Source organism: Pipra filicauda, unplaced genomic scaffold, assembly GCF_003945595.2.
Source record: "Pipra filicauda isolate LSUMZ 115617 unplaced genomic scaffold, ASM394559v2 scaffold55_size4083901_pilon, whole genome shotgun sequence".
NCBI lineage: Eukaryota > Metazoa > Chordata > Aves > Passeriformes > Pipridae > Pipra > Pipra filicauda.
In genome coordinates, this window is record NW_024104709.1 from 1,435,176 (window position 1) to 1,459,388 (window position 24,213).

Sequence of the window (24,213 nt, forward strand, 5' to 3'; positions counted from 1 at the left end):
GGGGAATACAGATAAAATTTCTAGTACTGGAAAAAATGCATTATGGTACTATAGTTATCACCAAAGTAGTGAATTACTCAGACCACATTTAACAAGGTCTTGTGAAGGAAACCAAGGGATACTTTGCTTGAACTTCTTTAGACCTCATCTGGAAGGCTGGAGGAGAAGTCCTTGAGGACTTTATTCCATGATAGGAACTGTGATACCAGGCAGAGTAGGAAGCCCTGCTTTCTCCAGGGTTCTCCAGAGTATGAGAGATGAGACCACTCCTCCCATTGCAACCCTGCCACGCACGTACTGCTGTCCCAGGAACAACTGACCTTACACATGGTAACAGCTGCTGTTCTGCTCTTCTGCTTGCTAAGAAAAATGCTACCATGTGGTAGGAAGAATCACATCTCGTCTCCAGTTCTCCTTTCCTTCTCACACTTGAAATAGAAAAGCCATGCAGGTCACTGACAGCTCAGTAAGATCAGCCTGGCTGGGGACAGAGGTGTAAGTGAGGGAAGCAGAGACAGACATATCAACATTAAACCGAACAGAAAAAATCAGGCCAGAGTCTGCAAGACAACCCAGAGAAGCCCATAGCTTTAATACTATGGGTGTCACAGCTCCACTGCAACCTGATCATCTTGGAGCCCTTTGATATTACATATGTTCAGTATCACTGTTCTCTTATGATGCTTGTGTACTGCCCATCACTGTAATCCTCCAACAGGTATTTGACAGCAAGAGAGAATAGGCTATTTCCCACTGAAAGTTTTTTGGCTTTTTTTTTTAATCAAGCTCTGCATTATCTGTGTTAAAGCAAGATTATTTATGTTTGCAGAGTTCAGAGTCTAAAAAGTAACGAAATGTGAAAGATAAACTCTTTACAGCAGTGTTAATGCCAGTTTTATTTGCATCTTCTTTTTTACAGTATTCAGTAAATATATACAGAAATACGTTTGCAGAGTGTTACATCATTGTCCACATTTTCCAAGAAAAAACAGATAAATAGAAATGTGCTCTATGTAAGGAATGTCGTTGAATTTTGCTCTGAAAGAAAACATCACTTCTTACTTACTGATATCTGATGCAGTAACAGTATAACCTTTAGTTACATGATGTATATTGTCTTCAGCTCTCATCACTTGGCACGGATGGTTCACAGAAGACATGAATGCCTTAGTTCAGGCATGGGTGAAAGGCAGAATACCTGTCAGTCTCTGAATACGTTCTGTTCCTCTTCCCCCTGCCTTCTCTTCAAATGTGTATCTTTTCATGCTTGTCTAAACCACACTTTAGCCATGCAGTGTATTTGCATTTTATAAAGAAGTGACGTTATCAGAATTCATACATATTTAAGAACAAGGACAAACACTTTCTTGCATACTATACTGGTTAACTACACTGAGATCTTTCTTAGTCCAAGCATGTATACACGTGATTTAATGTCCATTTGTAAAAAGCATGCCACCCTCTTGAGACCCTTGTATTTATCTGCTTTCAATTACATTTAAAGTATTCAGAAAGTCTCCTATACTAATCCCATCCAAGTTGGAAGCCACATAGCTCATGCATGAGACTGTCAAACATGAGTAGTTGCAGATGTCAGTGCACCAGTGGCAGGAATCCAGGAAGATAGATCAAGGCTTAGTCACTGAAAAATACGTGCCAGCACATCTCAGATACATAGCATTGTAGCACCTCATGAGGAAAACGTGTCATGACAGGAAATCAATAACCTCTTGCAGGCGATCTGTTTTTGAAATATTCTTGATTAATTATGCCAGGGTGTGTTTGGCAACTTTGCCTGATCCAGCATTAACCTAATGCTTTTTGCATGAAGCACTATTGTTACTAGTCTCATAAGTCAAATCTGATGGTTCAAGTTGTGTTTTAAAGGGTCAGGTTATAGATTTTGTAATGTCTCTGTGTCCGACATTGCTATCTTTCACTGTGGTGTGTAGACTTTTACTATCAATCAAAATTACAATTGTTTTAAGATGAACAATAGCATTTAGAACTAATTGCATTTGAAGCAAAATAATGCTCCAAAATAAAGTATGTCATACAGTGGGTAAAAGAAGTAGGGAATGTCAGTGTGTTTTCATGACAGAAAACCTTCATTCAGGATGTTCCCCGGACTTATTTGCTTATGTGCCTTCTTTGCAGAGGAGAAGAAACTCTAGGAGACCCACAAGCAGGGCTGCATATCTGTCTTCCTCTGCCTTCTTGCACAAACTCAGGGCAATGCATGTCCAGCAAAACTGGACAGACAGTTTTGTCTGTTAGCGGGTGCAGTAGTGAGACTATGCTGATGTTAGTCTGTTACTGCTTTCTGTAATACGAGAACAAAAAAGCTTAGGAGGTTACGTCCTCTAGAGTTATTTGGTAAAGGAGTTTGCATGTACAGGGTAAAGAAATAAAAAAGATAATGACAATGTCTGTGTGATAAATTGTTTGACCCACGTTGCAGATAGTTGCAGTCACCATGTGATAGACCAAAGTTTGACCTTTGGCTACCTCACCTGCACAACACCCAATAAATCCAGCTCCTCAGTAACCACTTCCAAGATTTTGAATTTCTGAATAGCATCAGAGAGCCACCACTTGAAAAAGAAAATGCCAAATAATGGTTTCTTTATTTTCCCAAATGTGGAATTTCTTTCCCCAAATTATACTGGCCGAAAGCCCAGGACAAGCAATATTTAGTCCTGGACCAGGGACAGATTCAGAGTCCAATGTTTTCAGGTTAGAAAGAGTATACTTTGGCTATCATGAAGCCAAAAATGTCCTTCTGTGAAAGCCTTAGTCCTGGGAGATTTCCAGATATTAGAATTTAATACAATTTAATTTAGGTACAGATAAACTTTTTGAGTCAGTTAAAGAGATTTAGGAAATGTATTGATACAAATTATTTTCTCCTTTTGAGACCTTAGACTGATGGTGTGGAAGGAGTTGCCTTTGGCTTTTCAAGGAGAGGAATACTATTTTCCGTATGAGTAATCTTGTTTTAAACCATTGCTAAAATACATCTTCAAGCTCTCTTTAGGGATTTTTATGATAGGAATACATGAAGCTCAATGACTTTACAAGCACTTTTTCAGCATGACCTGCATAAACAGTCAAACATTCATTCATGCAAATTAAATCTTTGTAATACTTGTAAAAGTGTGTGTGTGTGTGTGTGTGTGTATAAACATTGATTTTAAGGATAATTTTAAGACACAAGAATATATTTCTTTGCCTAGATAAACCTTTTTGCAGATAGTACTTTGAGAAATCCTAGAGCAGGTGGTTTAACGGGCAAATAAGATGAACAAAATATGTATAAAAATTACTTTGCATTCATGGCTAAGCTTCGTGAACGAAGATTTGGGAATTTGGGTTACTTTGCATAATGCTGTGATTATTGAGTGCTCCTTGCACAGGATTTATGTGTGTGCATTTCCACACTGTTAGTAGCATGTTTTTTCTCAGGATTCCATGGCAAAAATAGACTTGAGGTTGAAAGTAAATTAGGGTTTGCAGGGTTTTCTCAGCTCTGGCTGAGTGCACAGAACCTGGGCTTTGATGATTGTCTTGTATTTTGAAAGTCTCCAAAGGGTCAAGCAGTGCCTGCTGGCAGGAGCTGACTGAGGAGTTTGGGCACAGCACAGAACAGATAGAAAGCCTAGCTAAGGGATCCCAGCAAAAGGAGAGAGGTGACTTGTGTGACACTGCACTTGGCATGTGTTTAATGATATCTGCATACATGACAAGCACTAAAAGTAGTTACATTGAATTAATTATACAGAATTAAAGAAAATAATCATGTAGCAATGCCGTTCCATTTGGCAACATGGCACTGGTTTTGCACAGTTTTGCTATACTGTATGCTCTGTGTCTGGTCCCTACCATCACCTTTCAAGTCCAAGTGGCCAAGATTTTGTATGTCAGGTTAAGGTATTAAGGATAGGAACTGCAGTGAAGCAGCTTGGAGCAGCAGGAGCTGAGATGAGAGACAAGAGAGCTCAGAAGGAGGCAATTGAAGAAGCCTCCAAAAACAGAGGGGAACCAGGACAGAGAGTCAATCAAGGTAGCAACTGATAGATGCTGAAAGGTCCAAGATGTCTCAGAGCTATAAACTTGAAGGCGTAGATTGGCTTTCATACCAAGTATCTGTTATTTCTCTATATATGCTTGCTCATCTTAGGCTGACACCCAGGAATGGATCTGAGGAATATGATGTGGTTCTCCATTCCTCCATAGCTACCCTGTGTGACCTTGAGTGAGGATAGGATATCCTGTTCCTACAGATCAGGGCTGCTGTGAAGGTATGTTTAGTAACACTTTAGAGGTGCTGAAGTGCTTTAGTGATTGGCACTGTGGAAATTCTGTAGATAAACACCTATATATAACCTCCTGACACTAATACAGACATAGGGGTCAGATCAGACCGTCACTGCTATTTCAATATATAGTACATACTGCATGTGTCAGAAAAAAACGAGAACAAAGCTGTCAACCTCAGATATGCATGGATAAAGTCATACACATCCTCTGAAGTCAGGAATGCCATATCTACTATGTTTATCTACAGAAAAGAGGAAAAGAGGGGGTAACATTAAAAAGGAAATGTTAATTTTCTTTTCAAAGAACTCTATGCTCTTATATTGATTGAAAATGGTTATCTTTGGCTGATTGTGTTTTGTGGCATTACAGGGTATTGGTCTTTGTTTATATCATACAATACTTCTTCCTCCCTCCAACCTACCATAACAATTAGTGAGCTGCCTGTGGCTGCCTTGGAGTACATCCTGTGCATCAGCATGTCTCATTTAATAGTCATAATTTCTCATTTGTAAGAGGAAAAGTGCTACCAGCGCTTTCAGTCTCACAAGGGCTCAGACTCACTCAAGGATTCCAGTTTATTATGCACCCAGCTCTGATATCCTCCTGCTCTCTTTGTGTATTAGGCTGCCTTGGTAGAAGGTATCATCCTTCAGATGACACATAAATACTTTCTTGCCAGCTGTTCACTTTTCAGAAGTTTCTCAAGGAGTAGATCATAATTGTACCTCTGTTTTACTAGTTTCTGATCAGGTTCTCCGCGTTACTCTGCTAGAAACACACGGAAAATGGAGCTTTATTAATGCTATTACTCTACAAAAAGCACTGACTACAATGGCAGGGATTTTTAGGCCTATTAGTATTGGTTTCTGAGGTGAACACACCAGTAATGGTTTTAAAATTAGGGGAATGGGCGTAGGTCAGTTTGCTGGTCATTTCTGTAACAGCTTTAAACTCAAGGTGCAGCCTAAACGCCTAAGAGGGAAAAAGGAGGTGCAGGCACTTTCATTCATTCTGACATGGAGCAGCTGTTTAACAAGACATAATCTTGTTATGAGTTCAGAAGAAAAAGGTAAGGGTAACATCCTACTGATGAAAACTCAGTTTTATAGAGGAATTAAAAAAGGCAGAACGCAGAGGTAGCCAGCAGACATAGCGGTTTGCACAGCAGAGTGCAAAGAAAGAGGCCTCTATCAAATTCGTACCAGTGTAAGTCTCAGGCACAGTGGCAGTGTGTGCTGCAGGGGAGTTTCCCCAGCAGATGTTGAAGCAGCTGCCCTTGCCAGGGCAGAGGCTTTGACGTGGATGCAGTGTTGGGTGGCACATGTAGCCCTTCAGGTCCTGGGTTGCACAAGTTCTGTGGATGAAGACCAATCTGCAATCTCCTTGTTGCAGGGTGCACCAGCCCTCCCAGGAGGCTCTCAGTGTGTCAGTTAAAATGTTGGTGGACATCAAAACTGCAAGGCCTCCTTTCTTGTCACTGGGCTTTTGCTGGCTCTTAAGAACATGGACTGAATGTCATGCTGAAGGCCTCAGAGGTCCGCAGTATTTCCATTGAACTAAAATGTCCTATACCCTGTAGTTTTTTAACCTGATCAAATTGAGTAATGAGTCACAGTCTGCTGTTGGTTGAAATAAATTATAATCACAAGTTATGTGATCCCCGAACAGTTTAACCATCCCTGCAGAACTTCTGCATGACTGAGCATCTAAGATACCTTTATAGACTGAACTCCTTGTCATAAGTGTGGTTCTGGACAGTCATTGCAGATCAGGAGGGTGACTTGGGAAGACAGCACTACCTGTTTGTGCTAAGGACAGAAGATGCCAATACATAAAGCTATCAGTTTAGCACATTTTGAAAACCTTTAACTTTCCATTTAAAACACAGTTAAGAGAGGAGAAAAGGCCAAACAAGGTACTGTTGAAACCAGTGTTAAAAAAAGCAGCACTTACTGTTTGGAAGATAAAATATATAATCAGGCTTTCAAGAATGAGCACTTAATTGCCTTAAGACTATTATAGAACTCATTGTTAATGTACCTAATCTGCATAAAATCTTTTTTTCCAACTAACTGTTGCAGAACACACCTAAAATGGGAAAGCACAGTCCTCCATCAAAGCTCAACTTACCAAGCCACCACTACAGATGTCTTGCATTATTTATAATGTGATTTTCTGGTCTCAAATGTCATTAGACACATATATACCGTGTAGAAGATGGAACATATTTTAGTAATATCTTTTAAAGAGTTATTAAGGAGCAGAGTTTCTCTCGGGAAGCAGTGACAATGGCTCTAGGAATTAATTCACCTGCGGATCTCAGGGTGGTGGGGTTTTTTTTTACAGTGTGTGGTAATTCAGCTTCACTCAGAGGTTGCTTCTTTGGAGTCAGTCTCCGGAGTGTCTTGTGGGTCAGATTCTCCATACGGTACCCTTCCTGCACATTTCACCCAGGCTCTGTGCATTGTGCTGGTTTCTCTCTGTTTTCATGCATTGTTACCAGCAGTTGAAGATTTGGCAAGAATGGATTTCTTCACCATTTGTAGGTGATGGATCCTTGGGAAGCAGTGCTATATGGTGGTCACAGAATGGAGAGGAAATTGCAGCTTTCTGTTCTGCCATGACCAGCACTTCCTAGAAAAACGATCTGTTGAAGCTGCCTCTCTGTCAACAGGGGTAGGCAGTGACAGGGTCTGAGCAGAGCAATGCTGTGGTCACGTAATGGGTCACGTTATGGCCACACTTCAACTCAGGTGGTCTTGGCAGATGGATCCTTCACAGAGGGGTTAAAAACGGGTCTGAGGATCACTTGGCGCTCCAGAGGAAAAAAAGGATTTGTGGCTGGGAGGGCACATTGGCAGGTAGCCAGCTGCAGGGTTCATTAGCTCATTTTGCTGCTGCCTGGGCAGGGCTGGGGCCTATCCCGAGCCTGTGGTCACCATAGGGAACATATGCAGCAAGTGTTGCTTTGCCAGGAGTGGAGATGGTGCTCCCTGATGTGGCCACAACATTGCTCAGCATGCAGATTTCACAGAATACTCTTGAGTTGGAAGGGACCCACAAGGATCATCAAGTCGAGCTCTTAAATGAACGGACCATACAGAGGTCAAGCCCACAACCTCGGTGTTATTAGCACCAGGCTGTAGCCAAGTGAGTTAGTGTCAGCATAGTCATACAGGCAAAAGTGTCTCATGGGAGCAGCTGATCTCAGTGGGAGCAGAGTAAGATATCCAGGTAAAAATGCAACTTTGCTTGTAAATACTTAGCCCATAATAAAGGTGTCTTATCAATAGAGCATTGATTAGTAATGCTATTAGTATTAGAGGATTTGAAATTTTAGGCCTCTCGCAGCTTTCCCACCTCTGATGGATTCCACTGCAAGCACATTTCACCCCTGCTCCTCTTCACTGTGCATCAGTCTAGAGTTTTAATTGGCACTGTTGGACAGAAGGTATCCCCGCCTACAAATTTTCATGGTTTTTAAGTCAGGGTTTTCAGAGGGACTGAAATGTAGAAAAGGGAAATTTTATCTTGTTTGTAATTTGGTAAAGGATCTGAAACTGCTTTTTAGAGTGACACTTTCCCTAGAACATTTTAAACCAAGGTTCATACTCTGTATTTGTAAAACTGCAGTGTTTGCACATAGCATCGACATTCGCTCTAACAAACTGAGATTAAAGACACATCTGTGATTTTCTCCTTACTCTTTTAATTGCACTGTACTTTTAACAGGATTTTGTGTACAAACTCTCTACTGATACAGTTCATTATCCTCTTTTCCTCCATCCCTTACCTCTAGAAAAGAACAGAAGTCAGAATTTAGGAAAATAATAACCTATTTTATTATACAACCACAGAAACTGGGAAGAGAGAAAGGAGAAGACTATTCTAGATTGAGGGTTGATTGCTAAAATTATTTTAACTACTTTTTAATTGGCAAGCTGTTGAGTTGTTATCATCAATGAAGAACTCATCAGCAAGCAGTATCTAAAGTGGTAAACATTTCTGTTGAGAAATGGAGTTCACGAGGTCTGTAACCATCATCCATATAGTGAAGAATTAAAACTAAGTGACTGGATCACACAAGGATTATCAAGGGTGAGATTTGGAGATAATAGTCTTTGTTGCCCTTTGGCTTTTTCCTTGAAGAAGTTATGGATGCAGGGCAGGAGGCATCTGCACGGCCTCCATCTACCCTGCTTTGGGGCTCTGCAGAGTGAGGTACTGATCTCTGCCTGGGGACCTTTTCCATACAGATGCAAGACAGGTGAATCTCCAGAGCTTGCTTTGCTGTTAGTCCCTGTTAACAGACTCTGAAGGTCCTCCCCAGTTTATAGACCTCTCATCTAATAGTGGCCACCTTTATAGCAGACCACATATAAAACATCTTTGCGTTCCCTTGATGCTGATTCATGCTGTTTATAGGGATGGGGGTGGAACAAGTTGTTAAAAGATGAAATTGAAAGCTCCCCTAACTGCTGTATTATCCACCTGACATTCTCCAAATGCTACTCATTAATTACTAATGCCTCAAAAATCAGAGCAGTTATCCAATTCAAATTATTTTGTATCTCTCAGCGAGAACATTTCCATTATCTTATAATTTCCCATTCAAACTATTGTTCTCTGCAGTTGTTAAAGGCTCAGACTCCATTCTGTTTCCTCTCATTTGAACCTGTTATCCATGCAAGGGTATTTCTACTCCGTGCCTGTCCTGTCTTCACATTGGTGAAAGTTAGTGTGGGTTTACATTGTAATTATTACAGATTTACCAATCTGCCCCTCCAGCTTCCCACAGAACTACATGTGTGCATCTGATGGCAGAATGTGGCCAGTGTATGACATAACTTTCTTTTTCAGTTGGTGATCAAGTACTGAGGGAAGGATTGAACCTGGTTTAGGACCTAGTCTACCCTTGCAATCCTTATACCTGCAGACCTTTCTGTGGTCTGAGCAGGACAGTTCACAGTCACAGTCATACCAAGCCCCAGAGCCAAGCTCTCAACAGAAGTAATTCCCTTAAGACACCAGCAATAACTTGGCCCCATGGTGGCAAGGCAGGCTATGTTTCTGGAATCACCAACAATGCTGGTCCTACGTGAGCTGTATATTCAAGAATGAGGGGGCTTATTTCTTGGCACATTTGTTCTTCACTTATGTATATTTTCATGCCTGCCAGCACTCTGAAATGTAGACATGGAGTGTTGGGGGCAGGCTGGCTGCAGTTTTTCATGCTGCTGACATTAATTGGATGAACAGGCCTTCTCAGAAGGGGCAGTGTAGGAAATGTGTATGGGAAAATGACAAAATAAGGAGTTTCACAGCTAAATAAAGACAAGCGGCTGAAAATGGTTTTTATGGTTTTGGCTTTCATATGTTTCATTTGGGAATCTAAATTATTTTGCACAACAAGTACCAAATTAAAATTCACAACACCTTTCTGAAGATAATTGGTCCTGTCTTGCAGATGGAGGAACAGAGGTCCTGAGGCTATCACTTGAAAATACATCACCTGTTTTCAAGTCCCCAGATTGAGATGCACTTAAACCTAATTCTCAGAAGCATTAAACACCTCCATTTATATTCATTCATTTGGCATTGTTTGTATTTAGTATCTGGAAATCAGATGCATTGTCTCCTAACTTCAGTGGTCAAAATAACTGAAGTGACATGGCAAAGATCACAGATAACTGTAAGACCAGAGTGGGATTGGGACCCATGTCCCCTTGTACCGCATCCCTTTTTCACTCACTGTCTGTCTTGGATTCCTGGACAAAAGGAAAAGCACATTCTGCTTACTCAGTTTTCCTCTGCTCTCTCGAACAATTGGACATTTTAGAGATGATATTGTTTGGGTTATTGATCAGCTTTATAGAGTCATTTTACCTTGTCCTTCTAACCATAAAGAATTGTCTTCAGACTTCTGTGATTAAGTTTCTTATTATAGAATTGAAATGGAAATACAGTGAGAACCATTTGTATCACCTGTTTTCCCCCAATGTTTTGGTTTTTTTCCAGCACACAACAGTTTTGCCCTTTGTATTAATCGAGATGAGAACAACACATCATCAGTATCCCAGCAGGAGCTGTGGACTGGCTGCAGTGTGCACCTTCGCTGTTGGCTATATTTTATGGTAAGGGCTGTACATGCTGTGTTTTCACATTGTATTGGGGGTTTTGTACTGCTAAATTTGGGCACATATTTCATTATGGATATAATCACTAACAGATTCACGCTGCATGCCTCGTTTGGTCCAAGACCTGGGCTTTGTCTGGTTTCCCCAGATGCTTATATTTTTAGAAAGTATATGCCAAACCTCACACAACAGGAATTTGTTGAACAATCCCATGTAAGCAGTGGTCTTTCCAAGGGTACATTTTTCAACCTTTTTTCAGGCTAAATGTTTTTTTTGGACCTTAGTTTTATTGCTTAGGGTTTTTGTTCTATCACATAAAATTGAGAATAGGCAAATGATTTCCTGCATCAGTATTTAAGCATCAACAGAAAAGATAGAACACTCTTTTTTCTTTACTAGTTCATAAATTCTTTCTGTAAAATTGATTACAGAATAAGTCAGTAATCCAAACACTCTAAAATTTGTTTTAAGAAAAGAAAATATTTGTGAAAAATTAAACTAAAACAGAAATTATCTTTCTTATACAACATTAAATTAAGTCTTTTGGCACTTTCTAATCAAGCATCTGTCTTGCATGACAGAGTTAATATACTTTGGTGATCCTAGCGTTTTATTTTTCACTAAACCTTTGTTTTATTTACATTGCTCCTTTGATATGATCCATCCTTTATCCTTTCTGCAAATATTCATGGCCCCCATTTACTTCTCATGTTCTTTCTTCTCACCTCATAACAGCCCTCTCAGCTAAGAAGATATTTTCCAAAATTTCCACCAATCAAGTGAGAAAAAACTAATGTGAGAGGAACATGGGCTCAAGGCAGTACTATCATATTGCTTCAACTATGCACTTTGTCCCTTCAGTCCAGAGAGAGGGAGAGATCATTATTCATAGACATCCATGCACACTGAGTGATCATAAAATGCTAATAATCCAGCTGAAGTGGGATGTTGTGTCTCAGGACAACAGTCACATTCTGCCATTTGCTTTTACAAACGTACATACCCTTCTTAAAAAAGAATAATATTTGTAATTGGAAGATAAGGGCAGCCTCATGCAAAAAGGCACATTATTATTCCTGCAGGAAAAAGTTATTACGTTTTTAACCGATATACAGTAATGTTTAGCTGTGATATTTCTCGACCTTCCTCTGATGGTGCCTGGAGACAGGTTGGCAGAGTTACTGTACCTGTGATCTGACCTCCTATGGCAACTCCTGTTTTCTCAAAATCATCTAAATAGACACATGAAATAGTATTTAATAAGAATATAAAATTGAAACAATCCATTTCTACAAGTGAAATAAAACCAGAGGCGTCTTAAAATCTTTTAAGAATCTGTTACAGTATCAGTGTGGTACTCATATAGCTTGATTCTGCCTACTACAGTGCATCTGCATCCTGCAGCTACAAGTACAAGGTAAAAGGAAATTGTAGGACTAGTAAAGCAGGAGAAGATGATTCTGCGTTCAGAAATAAACTACTACGCAGATACCCAATCACAGTCTATGATCCTTTGCTTTTGCTGTTTATTAGTTTTGCTTACACAAGTATTATTTTAAAAATAGGTAGGGCTACTTTCAAGTAATTCATCTTTTTCCAAGTTGTGATTTCTCTATAAATGGCCTGAGACAATTGCTTATTCAGCCTAAAGGTTATCCTACTAAATTCTTCACTTACATCCCATTTCTCCTTCAACTGTTCAGAAAGGAGGTATTTGGGGGAGAGCGGAGCCAGACACAAGTTACACTGTGCCATCATTTACAAGTTCTGTATGAATTCAGCCTGCAGGTGCAGAAGACTCTATCTTCTATCTGCAAACCAAACCTTGGCTTGATTATATGGATATGTTATATCACATTCACAGGTCGGAAAAATCTACCAGAAAGTATGAAGAGTAAGGGGGTTTTTATCACTCTCACTCAGGGTGTGCCTACCTTTCACAGCTGTGGTTCACTGTCTTTCTGCTGCCAAGTGACCAGATTGAAGTAGAGACCTTAATCGCTCAGAGGGCTTGGAATTGCTTAATTCAGATTTGCCTCCCCTGTTGGCAGAACCCTCAAGGTTAGCACAAGGGTATTACAATAAGACTACACCTGCAAATGACATAGTTACATACAGCCTGGTAGAACTTCCTTCCTTTGTACCTATGGTTGTCCATGGGTCCTCTGCTGGGGCTTAATTCTCGGTTTATGTTGTTTTAACTAGAAGTTAGGGATCTGCCACTTGAGAATTTGTCTTTTTCCCTATGTCATTTTTTCCCTCAGCAGAAGTGTTTTCACTGCAGCTCTCAGCAAAAGACAGTTGCTAATCAGATATCCTCTGTGTTTTGCTCTTGAGTTTTGAACTCTCTTCCCACCTCAGCTGAAACCTTCTTACCATGCTACGTTTTATGTATCGTGTTGCATTTTGTCCTGTAAAGGAACATACAGCAGGATATTGTTTTGGATTGATTCTGTGAATGCATTTTTTTCAACTCCAAGTAGAGCAGAGCTTGTTATTTCATATGTGACTGAATCTTTCTCATATGAAAAAGGCGGTGGAATAGCAAACTTTTTTATATATATTTGGTAAACGAGAAAACAGGCAAACAATTCTGAATAGAAACACCAAAACTGGAAGAACATAGCTAAATAACTTAGCATCTCCTGAGCATGATTCAGAGACTTGTTATCCGAGAAACATCCTTTCTTGAAGAGTAAAACCTTTTCCTGTTTTTCTTTCTAATTTTTTGCAGTCAGAGAGTATTTGAGTAGGCACACTTAGCTCATGCACTCTCTGTGAGAGGGAGCTCTCCCATGCTCTTAAGGAGCTGTGCTCAGGCCATGCATTCACAGACATGCATTGCCTGTTGCAGACCATACATGGACTTTCAGGATCAAGGCCATGGGACAAGATAGGAAAGGCCTATTGGCTTTATTTAGCATGGCTTGAAAGTCACAGCTTGTATTGAATTGTTAAATCTAGACAGTGCTAAGAAAACCGAAGCGCTTGCCAATACTACCAGAAAATACTGCCAATGGATGTATGGAGTGATTGTCAAGGAACAGAAAAGAGCCAGAAATGTGTTGCTCCTTGTAACAAGAATGACCTCATGGTAACTAATATCAGAGCCTAATATGTCCCTAAAATAAACTGAGACAAATACGTTTATTTAAGATGTTTTTCCCTCTGCTTTTGAGCACTTTAGGATGTCAAAAGAACAGACCCTAAGATCCTGACTCTGCCACTCTAGTTGTGCTGAGCTATATGTTTGGGAGCAAAAGACTTGTTCTGCTCTCTTGTTGCTAACTCAAATCCACTAGGATCTGCCTCCACATGTGCCAAGCTTGGACTTGATTAATTCTTTCATTCTTTGATAAATCTATTTAAAGATATTTTAAACTTTCATCTGAATATAAAGTTTCTCTTGAAGTGGCTTCAAGAGGGTTCTGTAGATTTGCTGAGGGAGAAGATTTAGATGAGGTAATTTGCTGAGTTCTTCTTGAACGAATTTAAGAAAGGAATGTATGCTGAGGATTTGGAGTGAATTTGAGATTGATTCTGTTAGCCTTGCTGTAGGATTTCCACTAGCAATTCTCCATAGAAGGGAGAGGAAGATCAGAAAGAGCAGATGTTGGCACAGACTACTAGGACAAACCTTGACATTCAGAAGAGAGGGGTGGAGAGTTAGAGAGTGAAGCTGGTGAGAATTGACAGTCAAATCGATAAAAGAAGAGCATGATTGAGAAACCAGAGGGTTTTTGAGGTTGCTGGTGCTGATGGTGTAGGAGAGACACAACATGGCTTTGCTAAGGTCTGCATGTAGAGAGATGGTCATGCATGCTTTTGGAAGTGAGCACTGAGAACAGAAGTTCAATAGAGATTAGAGAATCAATGATTAGAGAAAAAAACAATAAAAAGTCCTGGGGCCAAGTAAAAGCAATGAACTAGAATTATGGGTTAAACAAGAAATGAGTAAGGAAATGTGCAGCTCACAGGTCAGCGGCTTCAAAGTTGAGATCATGCAAGTAAGTGGGGAATGCTGGGAGAGGGAGAGAGAGACAGACTTTGAAATGAGAGTGGAAGGCTGATGTAGAGGTGGGTGATAGATGAGACAATGCAGAGGAGGAGAAAAGAGTTGGAGCCAGAGCTGCCCAGAACAGGAAAGAGTAGGAAGAAACAGAAGCAACAGAAATAGGCCAGGAGAAGATAAGTGTCCTCCGTAGCTGACCCAGAAGGAGGGTGGGAGTACAGAAATGCTTTCTTCCGTGAGAAAAGGCTGTATGGACCTGTTAGGTCTGATATAGCCGTTATGGACTGTTACTTTCTGGCTCCGCTTCACCTCCACATCCTCAAATGTTTCAGTCAAAGCAACAGTACAGTCACAGATGACATGCATGGGTAATATGTTCTCATTTGTGCAGCTCCTTAAAATATACCTCAAGAAGGCATAGCAACCATTACTATATTTAAAATGAAAAATTATTTATCAAAATAGATGACTTCCAGAGATGACAACATTTTGCAGTGAATCTGCTAAGTTTCTGTCATTCTAGCTACCTGTACATAAACACAAATTTCTGCTAAGCTTTGTTCTTCCCAGAGGATGCCAGCACCATGTCATACCAAGTATGTTTCTCATGTGACATTATTTGAACTGCAGTTTTTCAGGGCTTGTCTTCTTCTGACTGCATAAGCCACTCCAAAGCAGTAGCACAGTTGTATGACCATGTATTGTTCAGCACCACTCAGATCAATGGTGAAGAATTTGGTGTTAAGAAAATGGAAGAAGAGGGGATGATTGTTGTTATTTCCTAAATGATGACTCTATATTGAACTTATTTTTTAGTCTTTAAGATTTCTAAGCTATGTACATTCCTGGCGTAGGTGATTTAGGCCTGGCTGGCCATTGTTATAAGAAGCCCAGAATCTTAATGTGGCTGAGATCTTAAGAATTCTGATTAAATGCAGAACAAGCTACCCTGTGTTTTTGTGGGGGTTTATGAAAATGTGCCTCACATCAATCAGTATTAGAAACCAGAAGCAGAACAAATTTGGTGTGGGTCATTGTGCTCTGGTCCTTGAAAGCGCAGGATTGGTCCTACTCTGTAACCACAAATTATTTGTTTGTTCAAGTTTTGAGTGACTCAGCTGCTGTAAGCCCATCAACTCCTTTGGAAGGCATTCCGCAGTTTAATAGCTCCGGGTAAAGTTCTCACTTTTTGTGGAGAAGGAAAAGAATTTTGCTAGAAAAGATCATGGAATAAAGGTGTAGAAAATGCCCATATTCTGTTGTTTGCTAAAGAGTAGCCACAATGAGAACTGGTCTAGGATTTGTCTGTGTCCAAAGATTCAGCCTTCCTTTGTGCCAGTCACTGGAAATATGAAGAGCACTGAAAATCTGGAAAAGGATTTGCTGCTGCAAGAAGTAACCAGAAAGGAACTGCCATAGTAAATCACAGTAGTCATGTATCCAGGCTCCAACTATAGCTAATGTCAGATGCTTCAGGAGATTTTAGCAGGCCATTATGAAACAACCAGCCTGCAAGGGAAGTTTTCTTCCAAAACTTATGTCAAAAAGTAGATGCTTGGATCCTTTAGTCTTGGTGGTTTATATACTTCATACACTTTGAACTCTAGGCATAACTGTACGTGTTCTTATTGCTTGTACAGTTTCCAGACTTCTGAGACTTGCTAGAGTTGCATGATGTGGCCTAGAGAAAAGGAGTGGACTAAGTAGACTTCCAGACTTGTATACTTCAAAACTGTTTTGACTGTCTTTATTTCAGTGATGTCTCACTGAAAGACAGGCTAGAGCATTCCAGAGGTATTATTCCAGAGCATTCCAGGTATCATTCAGAGAGATATTTCCATTATCATATTTGAATTTCTTGTCATGAGTTCTATTGAGAGGATTCTTCTGTTGCGAGGAAGAGAATTGGCAGCGCTTCAGACATTTTATGTCATGCATTATTATTCTGTGTCCTCTCATCAATTGCTCTTGAAAAGTTACACAGCCCCTTACCTGACAGTCCTTGTTTCCAGAACACATAGTACTGATTGTTGATGGCTGCAGACTATGATGAAGGACTCAAATTGGGCAGGAAATGGTTGGAGACTCTCTTATAGTCCAGACCACAAAATGCTGACGAGCTGTGATGCCTGAGAGCAACCATTATGAAGGGGCAACCATTTTCTGCAACATGTGTCCTATTGCAAAATCTATGGGGTGTCATGGTTATCTGCCTTTATATCCACATGGTGAACTTGATTCTACCAGGACTAAGGTTTTACACATGCTGTTGTAACAGCTGCATTACTTAAAGTGACAGGTAGAGTAGTTTTCTTCATTAACAAAAGAGCTATAGCCAGAGCATAGTTTTAATTTTCTCCTGATTGCTTTGATAGGAGAGATATACAACATCTCACTGTATAGTAAGTGAAAACCAGCTACAAAGTCAGATTTTTTGACAGATTTGTTAAAAAGAAGCAATATTGTGCATTTTCAAATAGCTTTTTCTGATTTCTACACCAACTGGTTGGAAATTTCTGAAAATCACCACTTTTTTTAACAGGCATTTTAATTTGAATACAATGTGTGAATATTTCCATTCCTTCTCCTTTTACTGTTTCTAACAAATGTCTGAATGAGCTCGATGACCTGTAACATGTTCATATTTGGAAACACATGGTTATGTCTACATGGGCTGCTTCAGTACCAAATCACAGGGAGGTTCAAGTTAATTTTATCTTCTCAAAAGTAGCTAGTCCAGTTTTTGCTTAAACTTTTGCTCCTCAGTTTATTTTTATCTAAACAGTCCATTTTTTATATGTGTTCAATAACAAGGTCTTCAAATGGATCTAGATTTGCACTCCTAAGTAAATCTTAATGCATGCTTCCCTGTGTTTAACTAATAATGAGGTTGGACAGGAATAATGACTACTAGAACTGCAACATTGAAGGCATCCATCAGCATTAGTAATCAGCAATCTTGTGTGGAAGCTTTAGGCAAATGGTTGATCAGCCCTTTATTGTGCAGCCTTGAGATGGCTTGTATTCTAGCAGGAACTAAGAAAGGCCATCAGGTGAGGTTTCCATGGCAGCAGTCGTCCCTTTACTGCTCCCATTTGTAGTATAGACAATGCAGGAGTAGTCAGTGTGGCACTGCTCAGTGGAGAGAAGATAATATTACTCCATCCCAATGTAGGGAGCGGCATGTTGCAGTTCATTTTAGGAAAGATCAGGTGGCTGATCAGGTGGTTTTGTGACTATTGTCTCCAAAGTGATGCTTGGTACCTCTTGTACTCAAAGCAGGAGTTCCTACAGTGTGACTGCACCAGGGACAGGCATACAATAGCAACACTGTACTCAGGAGCATTGTCACCACGCAGGGAAGGGGCTCCTGTGCTGGGCAGCAGGGAGCAGAGTGCATGAGCTGTACTCAAAAACTCTGAACTAACCAAAGATTGCTGACATTCAGGAGCTCATCAGTGACTCATTGGTTGGATTTAGAGAAGATTTCCTCTTTCGAGCATAAATGCGTTCTAGTAAATGCCACTTCTGTTGTTTTGTGAAGTTGGCTATATAGCTGCAATTTAGAAGGTCCTTTGAAAAGTCTCTCTGTAAAGGTGCTTTATAGCACTGGGCAGTTTCATCACACCAGAGAAAATAAGTGAAAAACAAGACCGGCTCTTTTTCAGTCTTTGTCTTTGGAGCTTGTTTTTCACAGAATGATCATAAAACAAAAGCAAATGAAACTGAAAACTGTTAGGTGATAATAGACATTTCCCCGCTAAGCCAGCCTCGTATTAGGGGACAGCTCATTGCCCTCTACCCAGCTGTCTCATCTTTTTCTTTGATCATGGAACATGGTGTCCCCTGTTACCATGAGTTACACAGGAACACTTTATTTTTTCGTAGATAACCTTAATCTTTTCGGGTTAATTCTGTCACAGAAGAATATTGGGGAAAATAACTGTAAAGTACGGAGATAATTTTCCATATGTGAACTGATTTGGAGAAAGGGGTTTTCATCTGCATTTAGATCATGCAGATTAATTTACTGACACGTGTAATTTCCTGTGTGAAGTGTCTAGCTGTTAAGGATTTGACTGTAATAAAAGCTTTTCCAAGGAGGAGGGAAGCTATGACAAGCATGTACATTTCAAGGGTGATGGAGAATCCTTTAAAAGGGATTCCGTACTCTCTCTGTGACAGAATTTTATTTCAGTTTTGAGTGGACTTCTGTATCTCTGCCCTTTAGGAGCCTACGACTGCTGATCTAGTGATCAAAAATCTTTCTTAAACAAATAGAAATACCAGCAAGTGAAGCAAATCATATGGACATGGAAATCCCCTTCTGTAATGGGGATTGCAGGTGCTCCAGCTGTGCTTCACTGCGAGCTTCTCTCTCAAATTTCCAGGTCAGAAAGGAAGAGATTTACATTCTTGAAGAGAGCCCAGCAGAGCCCCAGCCTGTCTCCACTGAGCACTTTACCCAGTTAGCTTCTGTGATGTTTGCTCAGTTGTTTGCCAGTATTTGCTTTTCTTAACTTCCACCTACTGGAACATATGGACTCGCTCTGCTCCCTCTGACTTCATCACTCACCATGTCAGATCTCAACACAAAAGCTACTACATCAGAGGGTACAGGTGTTCACTACAGTCACACACAGCAAAACCACATACCTGAAGTGCTGCTTCAGGCTGCACTGCAGTAAAGCTGACAGTGTCTATTGGATTAGTGTACCAACAATCTTCTCTGTAGCTGAATGCTAAAAATCTGTGTCACCTGCAAACCCCCATCAATACTTTTTCTTTACTGTGGAGTAATTGATTCTGGAGCTGGGCACCACTTTTGAGGTGGGTTTTGGTTTGGTTTTTTAAAAATAATGTTTATCCTACCTAGAGAAAAATTATTAGATTCCAAATGGTACCAGGTAACTGAAAGAGGAGCAATCCAAAAGACATTTGCTAAAGAAATTATTCTCTCAAAGAGAAGCTGAACCACATATTTCTGGCAAACCCAAAAACTGATGCATTTGCCATGTGTAGTGAGGAGAAGCATCAGAAACATATAAATGTGTGTGAAATGAAAATAGGTTGCTGCTGAAAGTAGGGAGTGTTGATCTGTGTAGGAGAGCTTGTAGAACCCTGAATGTTCTTAGGATAAAGAACCTGCCTGGAACAGAGGCTGCTGCAGTTTCCGGCTTTGGCTCAAAACAGGGGTTTCCTCGCAAATATAAATGCAGCAAGGAAATACCTGCCTACATCGGAAATAAAAACTGGCCAACTGCTCATAATAGATTTAAAGCAAAGCAGTAAGGATGTGGGAAATCAGTCATAGTTTCATCATCTGTTCTGGGTGGATGTCATCCAGATGCTCCAGTTCAGTTGCAACTTGCAGGCCTTTCAAATAATTGCTATTTGGGTTACAGTAGCTAAGCTTGTAGGGCAAGCTACTTTTGAAAAACAGGGCTGTAACAGTCTGTGCTTGTTACTTTTGTTTTGTTTCAGGGTGTGCTGGATTCACCATGTTACAGGAGTGTGGGTGTACCCGCTTCTTGAGCATCTCAGCCCAGGTGTCAAAATAATCTTTTTTGCAGCTGTAACCATAATTATTAATATATTCTACTTGGTGGGAGAGGTCCTGAACAACTACATCTGGGATACACAAAAATGTGAGTATTGTTTTAGGAATAGTATCTCATAAAGTACATGGTCAGGACTTGAGGATGTTTCTCTGAAAGTCTAGAAGGTTTTAAGCTGACTAAAACAAAGGAGAATGACAGAAGTTCCAGTGAAACATCTTAGTGGCTTGCCCTTAAAAGCAGCCGGATTAAGAGAATGGCTGCTGAAAAGCCTAATGAGCAATGAATATGTATTCTTTTTTTATAACTTACAACTAATTTAAGAGCTCTTGGCAATTACCTGGGAGGCTTACCACCCACTTACTAGCCGATGAACCCATTAAATGCAACTAGAATAAAGTATCATTCTGTGTGAATGCTGTTAATGGCAAGCTTAGACTTAGAAATAAAAATATACTTTTTTGGTATTTTCAGGTAGAAGGTGTTTTCTGCTTATAAATTTACCCAGAGAAAATGAACATGTTCTTGTCAGTAAAATAATAGGAATGAAAGATCACCTTAGTACAGGGTAAACTTAACTGTGCAGACTCTCCATCATCCTGCCTAGGCCACCCATTGCAGAGGAAAGAAAAAGGGAAAAAAAGACAAACACAAGATTAAAAGTAGGTTCCCTTAATCTAGGAAAGATGTTTCTCATTTATCAAATTGCCTGAAATAAGCAAACAGCATTCATAATCACTGCTCTGACAAATCACAACTAGAGTGAAATAAATTCACATGGGAGTTGATTACACATACAAATCTCATTTAGCAACTCCTTCAGTACAAGGTAGAATCTAATGGCAGAGGCTCAAAGCAGTTTTACTTGCCATTTGTTCGTATTAGCGCCCAGGTGTAAAGTGTCTTTTTCTATTTGCTTTAGAACCAGCTATCCTAATGGTTACAGTCTTCAAGACTGGTATTCAGTCCACAGTTTGATGTCACATTCACATTTATCTAACTTCTGTGAGTTAATTTGGGAAAGATATTTCTAAAAAAGGCAGCTGCAAGGAATTATTTCACTTGACCTAAGTCCTGTATGAAGAATAATAATGTGGTAAAGAATCACATGTTTTTAGCAAGTCCATGAATAAGTAGATGTTGGAAAATCTCCTGCACTATTCCAAAGTATGCAAAATCCCTCGTTCTTGTGGCCCACCACCCTAGAGGAGCTAACATCAATTGGGTCGTTCCTCCAGACTCTTTCAAGGTTCACCGTGGCCTTATTGTCCTCTCCCTCATTCCATCCTTGGGATAAAGAGTGTTGATCCAGAGTCCTCTGAGGCTCAAATGCTTGCAAAATGGAAAATGTCATGAGTCACCTGCTGTTTTGCTGTGCTTGAAACACTTTGCACGAACCTAACCTGAGGTGTGTGGCAGGCACACCACTAACAGCAGATGTAAAATGATGCCAGTCTGTCACTGTGTGACACTTGGGAAAATATTATTTGAAAACTGTACATTTAAAAGAGGCTTTTGAGCAGTAAGCCTGCAAATCAAAACAGTCTGCTATGAGAAGATTTCTGGGGTGAGAAGGGGTTGGTTTGGGTTTGGAGTTTTTTTTTATTTTCCTCTGGAGATGCATTAAATAAAACCTCACTACTGACAAAATGATTTGCAGTTAGTTTTTCCAAGTTAAACCACAAACATGGTAGGGAAGGAAAAATTTGCCCTTTGTACAAGCCAGTGTCTGTCCACAGTTTTGAGGGTATCTGCGTTCCTGCCAAAGTATTTGATGCATCTGCAGTAGAGTGCTTCAGAAGAAAGAAAAGAGGCGTTTTCAAAAAAGCAAATAAAACAGCTTTTAAAACTGTTGGGAAAGTTCCTTCCAGCAGAAAGCAGAAGACTCAAGATTGGCTCTGGAGCAGCCTTGTAAAGCCACTGTAATCTTTTGGCCCTGCCTCTTGTTTTGGTTGTTAAACCTTCAACTGTGGCTCTCCCATTACATTAGTTTGCCAGCAACACCCAGGGCCATTATATTTGGGCTGCTGGAAACACGCAGACCCATTTGTTTCCGCGCTGTTTCTTTCAGCAAGGCAGCTCTGCTGTTGTGCTTTCTAACTGCAGATGGGTCTTATTGTTTCCTGTATTGGAATTAATTATCTATGTTTTTAAAGTGATTTTTTTTTTGTACTTACCACCTGTGCGTATTTTGCACTAGCAGGTGATCTTACTTGTGACTGGATTTTCCTCTCAGCATTCTCAAACGTTGCTTCTCTTTTGCTTTCAGTCCTTAGAAGTCTTTCTTTTCCAGCATGCAGCAGGCCTGAAAACCTCCAAAAGAAATATTTGTATTTGAGATGTCTGGCAGAGAGGGCTTAGTCAGAAGAACAATACTTTTGTCAGATACCAATAGTAATTCATTGTCCAGGAACAGGCATATGAAATAGCTGAATGCTTTCATTGCCAGAAAAAACACAATCTTCTGCCCAGCCTGGACTTTGCTCAGCATAGCAAAGAGACAAGTCCTGCAGCTAGGCTAAGTTCTTTAAGGAGCCCTAGACTCAGCTCAGCTCTCCTGATATTACTGAAAGTCACGGCCATTACGAGAACAGAGAGGCACCCTCTCAGCAGTAATTGTTCTCTTGAACTCTCAAAAAAAGGAGATAAACTTGCAAATATTTAAAAAAACAATGTTGAAATGGAAGGGGGGTTAAAATTACCGAATTCTGAAACACAGCTATTAAAACTTTCCTTTAAACTAAGTTTGCTGCTTAGCTTCAGCTATAGTAGCATCTACTTTAATTTGCTTGTAGGTAAGCGGAGGAGGTGAGGGAATTAACTGTTCCCAGACCCCTGCAGCCGTCAAAAGCTGAGCCTGCGGCAGGGGGTTAGGCTGATTGATTTGAGAATGGGAGGCAGGGAGGGAGGAAGGGAGGGAGGACTGTGCAGTTTATTACTGGACAACCACTGCCATCAGGTGTGCAGATGGTCTTTTTGTTCACAGCAGGTGAAGTAACACATGCAAGAGCATATGAGCAAGAACAGGAGAAACAACGTCAAGAAAGGGAAAAGAAAGACTAATGCATTAAAAGAACCTCTCAAAGTAAACCCTTCATTCATTGAGAGATTTTTAAAAGCTGTTCTCCGTATGTTTTCAGGTATCGAAGAAGGAAAAGAAAAGCCGAAATTGGAGTGAACAACAAGAGGCAACATAGAGGATTGTTTAGGGCTCCATGGAAGATTTCTCATCCCCGGCAGAGGTCGCCATGGAGAGGAATCTTTGGAAAGGAGGAAGTTTAATGGGCCCTCTGCTCAGTGCAAGGATATTTTTGGATTTTATATGGAGGGAAAATGATTTTAGCTAAAAATAATAATATCATTTCAGCCTTCATTCCTATTTCTCTATGCTTGCATGTGACATACACATATAAGATGTATATTTATCTCCATGGCATTCTCAATGTGCATTTCTTGAATCAAATAAGTCATTAAATCATTAAGTCATTAGATCACTTCTGCCAAGAAGAACGAGTACGTTCTCTGTATTGTTTGAGAAAATCTTAACCAGATAGGTCTAATGCAGGGAAACAAAGCAATTCTATTATATTTCAAAGTACAGCATACAAGCTAATTGCATGAATGTATCTAAAGAACAGTTCGGTTTGACTGAAATATCAATGTAACACTATGTAACAGCTGCCTTAAATTTGTGATGTTAATAATTTTATCAGTCTAGTAAAATCTTATTTGCGGTGTTAGAATATCTTCTTAAATAGGCCTAAATAAAGAACAAATTATCCTTGCATTTCTGTTTCTTCATGCTGATTCTTGAAATTCTAGATGGATTGATGGCATTTGAATGATATATTTTCATGTTTTCCAGTGTCAGCTGGAGATTATATCAATTCTACATAAGGATTTTTCTTATTATCATAGTACAGCATGTGATTCTGCATTTTCAAGTTGTAAGTTCTCAATAGATGGGCTGAGCTGCTAGTGTTGTACCAGAGAGAGCATTTAAGCCTTACTTCAGGAAGGCAGGTAAGCAAATGTTTAAAGAAAAACATATGCCTGTTTGATTTAGGAATTCAGTTGCAAAATACTAGTGATTGTTTAAATTTTACATGATTCTGCTTAATTACTAGACAATCAAGAAGGAACTCTAGAAGGCACAAAAAAATTGAAATAGAACTAAAATAAAGTG

At 39.9% G+C, this 24,213-nt stretch overlaps 1 protein-coding gene across 1 annotated transcript in view; it reads left to right on the top strand.

Annotated features, from left to right (window-relative positions):
- AIG1 (androgen induced 1) overlaps positions 1-23,814 on the top strand; it is a 123,294-nt gene extending 99,480 nt beyond the window's left edge. The window contains exons 4-6 of the mRNA XM_027751490.2: positions 10,339-10,454; positions 19,954-20,117; positions 23,168-23,814. Coding sequence (XP_027607291.1) covers positions 10,339-10,454; positions 19,954-20,117; positions 23,168-23,205 — 318 coding nt within the window. The 3' untranslated portion in view covers positions 23,206-23,814. The remainder of the gene's footprint in view (positions 1-10,338; positions 10,455-19,953; positions 20,118-23,167) is intronic.
- The last annotated feature ends 399 nt before the right edge of the window (positions 23,815-24,213 follow it).